This window comes from Babylonia areolata, chromosome 15, assembly GCF_041734735.1.
Source record: "Babylonia areolata isolate BAREFJ2019XMU chromosome 15, ASM4173473v1, whole genome shotgun sequence".
Lineage (NCBI taxonomy): Eukaryota > Metazoa > Mollusca > Gastropoda > Neogastropoda > Buccinidae > Babylonia > Babylonia areolata.
Genome location: NC_134890.1, coordinates 34,020,867 through 34,031,475, shown reverse-complemented (window position 1 = coordinate 34,031,475; position 10,609 = coordinate 34,020,867). Strand labels below are relative to the sequence as shown.

At 39.7% G+C, this 10,609-nt stretch overlaps 1 protein-coding gene across 2 annotated transcripts; it reads right to left on the bottom strand.

The window, feature by feature from the left end:
- Positions 1-1,083: 1,083 nt before the first annotated feature.
- On the bottom strand, positions 1,084-10,398 carry LOC143290595 (uncharacterized). Of its 2 annotated transcripts, none has more exons than XM_076600183.1 (5): positions 10,348-10,398; positions 6,769-6,902; positions 5,142-5,606; positions 4,350-4,441; positions 1,084-3,066 (listed from the first exon to the last, which is right to left on the bottom strand). In XM_076600183.1, exons 2-5 carry the CDS (start codon positions 6,881-6,883, stop codon positions 2,959-2,961), a joined length of 780 nt encoding a protein of 259 aa, XP_076456298.1. In that variant the 5' UTR covers positions 6,884-6,902; positions 10,348-10,398; the 3' UTR covers positions 1,084-2,958. The 2 variants fall into 2 exon arrangements, with proteins under 2 accessions (XP_076456298.1, XP_076456297.1); XM_076600182.1 differs by having other exon boundaries at positions 1,085-3,066; positions 10,343-10,382.
- Between the last annotated feature and the right edge of the window lie 211 nt (positions 10,399-10,609).

Genomic DNA, 10,609 nt, shown 5'->3' with positions numbered 1-10,609 from the left:
CCTCTTCTGAGTCACTTTGCTTTTTTGGCTTTTTTTAATTTTTTTATCAACAACTGCAAACAAAGTAGTGAAGGGTTTATCAAATTCTGGTGAAACCTAAATGTAAAGAAAAAAAATTGTAACAACTTATACAAGTCCTGTGTCACCCTCTGGTAATCTAAAATTTCCACAAATACACACACAAAATTCTTTATAAAATAACTGTAAAGGAAATTCTTTTGTCTTTCTTAATAATTGAAGACCAAGCCCCTTTGATAAAGTTACATTTTGTCTTGTTCTTGCACACAGGCCATCAATCCCTGTGCACACACAAAGTTCAAAGTCAGGAAGCCGGCCAAATAATCCTCCAACACAACAGTAAACCAACTACTAAAAAAAATTAAAGGGGGCCACCAAACTGAAAGTTCCAGCACCTTAACCACTTGGCTACTGTGTTGTCTCCCCTGGTGATGCCCTCACTGATGATCCTGCAGGCTGGTGGTCCTAGCTGCACTGATGGTGGCTCTCGCTGCACCGGTGTGGTGGTCCTCACTGCATTGGTGTGGCGTTCCTCACTGCACCGGTGTGGCGTTCCTCACTGCGCTGGTGTGGCGTTCCTCACTGCGCTGGTGTGGCGTTCCTCACTGCACCGGTGTTGCGTTCCTCACTGCACCGGTGTGGTGGTCCTCACTGCGCTGGTGTGGCGTTCCTCACTGCGCTGGTGTGGCGTTCCTCACTGCACTGGTGTGGCGTTCCTCACTGCACCGGTGTGGCGTTCCTCACTGCACTGGTGTGGCGTTCCTCACTGCGCTGGTGTGGCGTTCCTCACTGCACTGGTGTGGCGTTCCTCACTGCGCTGGTGTGGCGTTGCTCCCTGGGGGCTCCATTGTAATGGCAGGGTGCTATGTGAGGATGCAGTCTGCCTGGTCTGAGTTTGTTCGTCCAGTCCAACACCAAACACGTGGGAACACGTCGGTTCGCTGTGGTTCCACAATTGGTTGCAGAGGTTTGTTTTTTTTGTGTTATTGTCATGTAACTTGCTGCATCACGTGCTGTCCACTGTACCAATAAAGCGGAACCACTGCAAACTGACGTGTTCCCACGTGTTTGGTGTTGGACTGGACAAACGAACTCAGATCCAGGCAGACTGCATCCTCACACAGCAACCTGCCGTTGCACTCACTACAAAGTCAAAGCTTGGTTGACTGTGTTTCCCTTGTATTGAATCAGAGCCAACACAACTGAACAACATCAATGTGTCTAAACAGCAATACAGGGTCTGCTTTGCTGAGCGGCCTCATAGCAGCCTGAAACTGATCGCTCCAAGTTTCTAGCTCTTTGTCAACTACTGACACGAATGTTGTGAGTGACAGAAGTCACAGAAGCTGTGATTGTGTTTTGCGGAGAGAGCATGGAAGGTCAAGAAAACAACAAGAGCCAAATCAAACAGAAACAGAGAGAGACTTATAGAAAAACAATAAACCAATGTTCAGCTTAAAACAAAGGAAAGGCAATAAACAGAAAAAATAATACTACCATACAGCACTTTCCATCAGTTTATTCCATTTGGAGAAGATTAGTTCCTGTTCTTCTTTCTAATAAAAATAATACTGGTAATACTGCCAAACAGCACTTTCCATCAGTTTGTTCATTTGTAGGTTAGCACCTGTGCTTCTTCCTAATATAAAAAATAATACTACCATTCAGAACTTTTCATCACCATTTGTAGAAGGTTAGTAACTGCGCTTCTTCATAACAAAAAAATAGTGCTACCAATCAGCACTTTTCATCAGTTTATTCACCATTCGCAGAAGGTTAGTAACTGCGCTTCTTCCTAACATAAAAAATGTTACTACCATACAGAACTTTCCATCAGTTTATTCACAATTCGTGGGTTAGTAACTGTGCTACTTTCTGACCGCCCCCCCCCCCCCCCCTCTCAAAAAGTACCAAAAAATATGTCCATACCTGTCTCAGCTGAGACTGGTGATTGTATGGAAAAGGAGGAAATAATCAAAAACCATTTCTATCCACCATTCCTATTGGAACCCCTTACTTCAAAAGAGTGGCAATGTCATCACCTGTGTGCAGCAAACGAGTGTCTGTCAGCAACACCTGCCTGACACACTAAAACAAATCAACATTTACTTTTTATTCATTTACCTTGTTCAAGAAGACTACATCATTAGTCACTTCTTATTATGAGAAGCAATCAGAAAGCAATCTGATAAGACCTAATTAACTGAATGCTGGGGTGCAAATGGCTAATGATGGAAAGGGGGATGATTTTTCCTGGGGGCGAGTAGGTGAATAGTAGTTGTAGGTACCAATTTTCATTGAACTACAAAAGCATGAAAATCATAATATTTCTATTTGAAAAAAAAAAAGAAAAAAAAAAAGGGTGTAACGTAAACAACTACTGACTCAAATTATACCTGCTTGCCACCACACATGAATGTTTCACAAACTGAAAGTTGTGTGCATGAATGTGACCAGTAGCCCCATGACAACAGGCACCAGTTGAAGTGCACCATGCCTTGTCAGTTGGTTCAGGAAGACTCCATTTCCACTCTTTTACTGAAAAAGTTGTCAAATCCTACCGCCACTCATGAGAAGTATAGGGAGCAAATAAAAAAACAAAAACAATCTCAAATTTTTGCTGGTGTAAAAAGACCCCATACTTTTGTCTCCAACAGTCAAAACACAATGATCAATTTATGAAGCCTGATAGTGGTAACAAGGACAGCAAGCATCACCAACCACACACATCAAAATATCACCCTCTTCTCCACCCACCCAACCTCTCCCCAGCAAGACTTCAATTAATGAATTTCAATGCTGCTTGATGGCACAGACGACCAGCAAAAGAACAACGATGGGCCAGACACTCCAATCCTGCACACACTCAACATCAACACGAAGCACTCTTGCCATTCCAGTGCCAGGATGCGATTGGCAAACACTACCCACAAGTTAAAGTCAGCTCTCTTGATGATCTGCCTGACCCTTCTTTTTGGCTTCACTGGTGGAGAATTCCACATTTATCCTCCGCCCGCCTAGCGTTGTGTGGTGCAGACGCAGAGCGATCTGAAACAGACATCATACCACTTACCATTAAACCATTGGTCGTTTAGCTGAAAACATGAGAATGAAATTGTTTATTTTGTGTTCTGTCTACCCCCCCCCCCCTTCCCCCAACAATCCCATTTCACTACCACTTCCTCCTCACAAGACAATGACATGTTCTGTGTCACGGACACCAGTGACAGGTCCATGCCTTTAAGTTTCCTTCTGGTCCCATCCTTTCTCATCACAGCCTGCACGTTTCTCAGGACATTTCTCACGACACTCTTCCCCAGGCACAGTATATCATCACTCTTCGCCAGCCACTTTCTTTCTTATGCGTTTTGTCTTGCACATTTATCTCTTTTTTTTCTTTCTTTTTTTTTTTTAAAGTGTTAAACCTTTGGCTGCTGACACTTTTTGGAGTCAGCTGTATTCCTTCAGCTGTGGACAAAAAAGCTGTGTCAGTACTATGCACTCAAAAACTACTGTGGCTTCTCTATTTGCAGGGATTTGTGCATGAAATTATACAGACTGACTCATACAAGTTCTATGTTCACATGGAAATAAAACAAAAGGACTACTTGTTGAGTATCTATAGTAATTATTACATACCGATAATATCCTGTGAATATTTCTGTAAACAAAGTCACAAGCATTCAACACAGAAGCAAACCATAAAGGAACAATAAGCCTCAGTCTCTTCATCATCAGAATTATCTCCTGAATCATTGCATAAGTTTTCTTCAATGTCTGCATCATTCATAATTTTTAATGTTTAAAAGGATTGTGAGTCCTAGACCACTGTGGCGTTGCCAATTTGAAGAAGACTGGTTTCAATTCTCAGGAGATAAATCAATTTTGTGAGAACTGTATGACTCAGTGAGTTGGAAAAGGGAAGAAGACTTTTATGAACCTTTCCAGAGCGAGCTCACATTGGAGTGTGGTTCTCTCCCTTCTAAAATAGGCACAAAGGTTTTATGAATGACCCCTGTCAATTTTACGGAGAGACGCATCACTTCTCTTAGAGAAGGCTCTGAGAGCTCCGTTGATTTAAAGGACAAAACAGTCAATGAAAACTATAATTAACACCATAATACTACTACCATACTACTACTAGTATAAATATCAATATGGAAACACCTTTCGAATGGGATTTTTTTTTTCAAAGGACTGTGGCTGGTGTGAGTGCAACAAAATAGAAACTGGACAGCTTTTATATTCACACTGTTGATGCTATGTATGCATTTTGACCAAGTTAGCTGTCCAAACCACTACGAGTCATCATCAAAACATTTCTCACTCACCCCGTGGCTGATTCTGTCCTTGAACTCGATGTATGCAAATCCTTTGGGTGTTCCACTTTTGTCCTTTGGGATGCGAACACTTTTGACTCCACCTGAAAGAAAGACCAACAAAAAAATTTCCCCACCTCAAAACAAGTTGAAACAATTTTTGGCCACAACCAACTTCAGGAAATTTGAATTTAGTGACTTTCAGTTTAACTGATCAGTCTATACGCCAAACAGATTCCTCCAAGACAACTGAAATCCACAATACTGCCCAACCACTCTTCTACCACCTTAAAAGGAAATTTTCTATCTAAAATTACGTTTAATTACACATACTTAACCGTGACCCAACTAGTGCAGACTCCGGCAGGGGTCTGACATTCATGTCCTGTGCAAACTACTATCCGCCTATGCGGAGAAAGCGAAAGCAACTACGGCCGATAACCTCCCGGAAGTAGGTAACCTCCCCTTTGTCCCGCTGGCTACCTTAAAACACATTTTGAAAAAAAAGAAAAAAAAAAAAGAAAAAAAAGAAAAAAACCCGAATGACTCGCTGTTTCTTTTTCTACCAAATCACATTCCAAACCCACTTGTTTCACTTCAAAAACAAATTAAATAAAACCTGATTAATTTTCATGCAAACACATTCTTTCGCATACATGTATAAAAATGAACACACACACACGCACACATGCCTCCCCCCCCCTCCTCCCTCCGCTCAACCCCAATCCCTCTCCTCCCCTTTCTCCCACCACACACACACACACATTTCTTCCCAGTGCTGTCCTGTCATACTGACAAGCCCACCTGTTTTCCGGAAGTGCCTCATCAGCTGCCCCTTGTCAATGGTGTAGGGAAGGTTGCCCACAAACAAAATGTATCTCTGAGGAACATGGTTCCCCGCACTGGTCAAATCCACACCATAAGCGTTCATAGAGATCTCTGAGATCATTTCAGGTTTCACCTTGTCTTCCGTCTTGTCCACTCTGGGTTTGGATGGGGAGGGCTTAGACACTACTTTAGGCTTCTTCTTCTCCACTTTGTCCGGCACTTTTGTCTGGGGCTTGGTACTGCTGCCGCTGCTCACTTTGCTGGACCTGGCTTTCTGAGCTGAGAGTTTTTTGTCACTTGTCAGTGGTTTTTTGGATCTGCTGGGGGCTGTGCTGAGTTTGGAGGCCACAGTGGACCTGAATCCCCGGGAGGTGTCCACTTTGACTGTGGGGGGCTGTGGCTGGCGCTCACCCTCTTTCTTGGACAGGACTGTTCTGTCTCCTGGCAGCCAAACACCAAGTATCAGTCATTGTTAGTTACAAAAACAAGGTTAAAGGTCCAATGTCTTTTACAGCCATTGGGGCAGTGAATTCATATCTGGTGTCTAGAGCATGGCACAGGAAGGCAGGACCCAATCTCCTCCTTCCACCATTTTAACCTTCCCCGACCAAAGTCAGGTACACATTCACACTTGAGTGGAGAGGAAAATCTGACTTAAATGCCTTTGGATGAGGCAATGGACTTCCGATCCAATGTTCACATCTGCCACAGTGCATTCCATTGTCAGTAATTTTATTCAAAAGGCCAGAAAAACACCAACCAGTTCAACAACTGGCAGACAACAAAACAATTACACAAAGAAATAAAAGACACAAGATTTAACAAACCACATAATCAAATCTAATGACAAATGAAAGCTGACAGTTACTTATTATCAGATGAATTTTTTGCCTTGAGAAATAAAATTTGCTCCAAGAAATTTTTCTGTTTTGCCCTTTCTGAATACACGCTAAAACTTGTTAATGATATAATTACTTGTATATGATTAAGAGCTTATTGGATGTTAATCTGATTTCTTCACCAGAATGTCAGAATACTTGTTTCATGCTTGAACAAGCACCTCTCTGAGTCTCTCTAAAAGTGAAACTTACTGGAATCCGTAACGATCTCAACTTGGATTCCTTTAGAGCTGAAGAACAAACTTTTACGAAGGTTGGATCCTTTATTGTTTTATGTACTAATATAGTAAGATAGGATGCTCAAATAATTTAGTAAATTTCAAACTCAAAGGTTATCATCAAATACATTTTTTTTTTTAACAAGTGCAAATGAATGAAAGACATGAAAATATACTACGTGAGTATGTGTGTGCATGTGTGTATCAGTATCATTCTGTGTGTGCGTGCGTGTGCGTGTGTGTATGTGTTAGAGAGAGTGCACATGTATGCATAGTGTGCATGTGCAACTGATCAAACATATTATATTCATATTTGTGAAGTCCAGCAAATCAGTTCATATAACTGTGAGGGTACGACCAAGGGTGTGCCAGTATGTATACATTACATGTAAACTGAAAATAACTACATTGCCACATGTGTACCATATATGTCCACAAGTGAAATGCCAGTAGAGCCGCACCACATTCTGAGCGCAAGGTACTCACTCAGCTTCCTTCTGAACTCCTTGTTTTTCATCCACCATTCTCTCCTGCGATCCATCCGAGTCTGGTTTCTGGTCTGACTAGCAGACCCGTTGGCTGCTGGGGACGACATGGTCATTGGATGCTTCACTGGCTAGCTGCACATCACCATTCATCAATCATCAATATGACATTTAACCGAGTTAAATGGAAACTGACAAACAACAAATAATAAAAGAGCATTTCTTATTTATGATATAATGACTTGTAAAAATATGATAGGACAGGCTGACAGAACTAATCATAATTTAACACACACACACACACACAAAACAAAAAAACCCTCACGGTTCTATAGCTGGTGAACAGCTGGACTTGAATGAGAACTTAAAGTTAGAGAGGTGATTTACTGCATGAATGACAAGTCAGACAATACAATAAAGCAGGGGGCCAAACTGAAAACTGAAGAAAACAGCATTCAAATGCTGACCTTCCCATTCCCCCTACGCCTTTGTCACTTTCAAGCACACACAAATAAATGCATCAAATGATAATGACTTGCAATATATATATAACTTATATTTAATATTATAAGGAGCTTTTGTCCTGCATGTTCAGTGCATGCATGTCTGTATACATGAGCTGGTTAGTACTGGGGTAAATAGGACACTGAATACCGCCTTTTGCCATTCATGTTCAGTGCATACATGTCTGCATACATGAACTGGTTAGTACTGGGGTAAACAGGACAGTGAATACCATTTTCCCAATACATCCACTAAATAAATTCAAAGGAATAAATCAAGACGTTTTGGGAAACATTTAAACATTCTGTAATTCTCTAAAACTGTTATATAAAAAAAGAACAATTACCACGTGTGATAAGTTTATGATAAATGGGATTCTTGATATCAAACATAACCACACAATAACATAACTTTCTCAAGTTTTAGTGCCTGGCTGGTCTGTTCTGCTCCCAAGCAGAATAGGGAACAGCAACTGACTGTGACAGTCACTTCACATGAGCACTTTCAGTCTGAGGGTCTTGGGTTCAAACCTCAGCAGCATCTGGTTTTTACAAATACATGTGAATTTTTTTTTTTTTTTTTTTCAATTCTCAGTTTAGCAGGTGTATGCCTGAATGTCACTCCATGTGTATACACCTTTACACATATAGATCAAATGTATGATTATGAATGTCAAAATTAAAAGCCTCATATTGTCATAATCCATGTCAGTTTGTTGGATTATGGTTTTTTGTGTTTTTTTATACCAAGTACGCACTGACACAACAACCACAACAGATTCATCAGCAAACTGATGAAAACTGTGTAACAATAACTTGAATAAGAAAAACCTAAATTCATACTGCTTGAGTAAAATTCAAAGTAAATAATACTAAACTATTCTAAAGCTTTTCTGAATCAAAAATTTTATGACAGCAGTCTTATATCCCTGGTTAGGAAACAGAACTGTGCAAGGTCTGTATTTGAGATCATGAGATGGGCATGTCTTTTAGAAGTCAAAATGTACATGAGTGCTAATATCTGTTCTCCAGATATTGTATTTTAACCATGAAGGAATTCTGCTAACAGCAGATCACTGAAGCTTGGCTGTTTTGTTTTTAGTTTCACAGGCAGAGGGATAAAGAGTTGGACTCTTGAAAAAGAAAAAAAATGCATTGTAAACATGGACTTATACTGCCAATGCCAACCAGGCAAGCTCACTTCTGTTGTCACATCTGCTTGGTATTCAACTATTTATTTCTGTGATTCTGTCTGTGTCTTTACTATTTCTGGTTTTGTCAGTCACACTCACTGATTTCTTGTGCTGGAAGTCATAAACAACCAATAAAATGGGACCAGTGTTTTCAAATTCAGATACAACCTTAGTTAATCACAACATACTGCTTTTTTGGCCAGTGCTGGGCATCAAGCCTTGATCGATGTGCAGCGAGTATCAGTATCAGTATCAGTAGCTCAAGGAGGCATCACTGCATTCGGACAAATCCATATACACTACACCACATCTGCCAAGCAGATGCCTGACCAGCAGTGTAACCCAATGTGCTTAGTCAGGCCTTGAGAAAAAAAAAATTATATAAATAAAATAATAATAAAATAAAATAACAAAACAAAACAAACCAAAAAAATAAAATAAAATAAAATAATAAATAATAGATAAATACACATAAAAAAAACCCAAACTACTACTAGTAATATAATAATATTTATAAGGCACAGAAACTTGATGAAGTCAACTGTAAGCGTACAAAAAAAAATAAAAAAAAACAAAAAAACAAAAAATAAATAAAAAAAATAAAAATAAACAGATAAATAAAATAATAAATAAATAAATAAAATATGTGTGCAGCAAGCAGCTCGACATTGGTCCCGAGTAATTAACGGATGCAGCGTTCAATTCTCAGTCCATGAAAGTCTATGCGGACCTTTCTTGATTCGTGAGTTTGCTTTCGCTGCTGTCCTGCATGGACTTTTCACTGTAATGGCTGATAGAACTGCGTACAGATATGTCCAACCTGGAATCAAACTCTTGATCCACAGACCGGTCACGTGACCTTCAGCAGCTCCTCCTGACTCTGTATTTGCCATATCTCCCACCAAAATTTGAGCTCCCACATTTTAAAAAATTTACCGACAAACTCCCACCAAAATTATCGTATGTAATGATTACTGATGTCGTTCAATGACATTTTTGTCGGGATCTCTGTGAAGCACCGAGCTTTGTATCAATCGAGGATCGGTGCCCAGTTACTTCGTGCTTTTTTTCCTTATATTTTTGAAAATGAGAAGTTCATTTGACTGACAGAAATCACAAAACCTAGATGAACACATAGTGTAAATTGTACTTGTAGAACTCAGAAAATGTTAAAATCTATTTCAATAACTTCTATGTTGTTTTCAATATAAACCAGCAAAATTGTTAAATAACATACACTCAGGGCATAATCTGATGATCCACCAAATCCTTTTGCAGTTTTATTTGAACTTGTGCCTGATTCAGTGACTGGTTTTCTTTTGTTAATGTCTTAGTTTAATGAAAGTGACTTCACATTATTTCTAATTTCTATCATTCCAACAACACGACAGCTATACATTGAGTATAGTTCACGTGAATCTGACGGTGTTAGAGAATACTCGAATGAAATGAAAATAAAACGAGATGCTCGAGATCTACGTGCAAGACGGCATGCCTTGTCCGGCTGCCCGTTACGTTCGAGCATGATTATTTAAGTGACTTTTGCGTCATTATGATTATCTGGTGTTCTCGATTTGTTATTAAAGCCATCAAAACTACAACGTAACCAAATCTTTACACAATGCGTGTGAATCCGAAAACAAATGTTCTGTTGAAGGCCAGTGAACTTTCACTGACTTAACAGTATGCTTTCATTGTGCTACATAAGTACATTGCAGTGTCACACGACAAAATAAAAATAATTACGACTCTGAAGAATTCAGATCAGAATAAGTATAACACAGAGACTGAGGCATACTGCTTTCAGCCAAATAAACGATTCAGTTAAAAAAAGAACTAACAGGGGAGTCTCTGAAAATAAAATTGACAGTAAACAAACCTCACATGTGTTGACGCTTTTCTTCACTTCGCCATCTACAAACCCGTAAAGGGAAATAACTGTCGCTGTTCCAATGACACTGACGCGACCCACTCGTAAATAAATAAATAAAAATGTTGACGCCAAACAATTAAAATAATTGTCTTTTCTTTTCATAGGCTGAAGTACACGAACATTGACATAAAATGCATCACAATGACTGTATCTCCATGCAAGATTACATGCAAGAAACACAACTGAAACTTTTCACCGATTATTTGTCCTCAT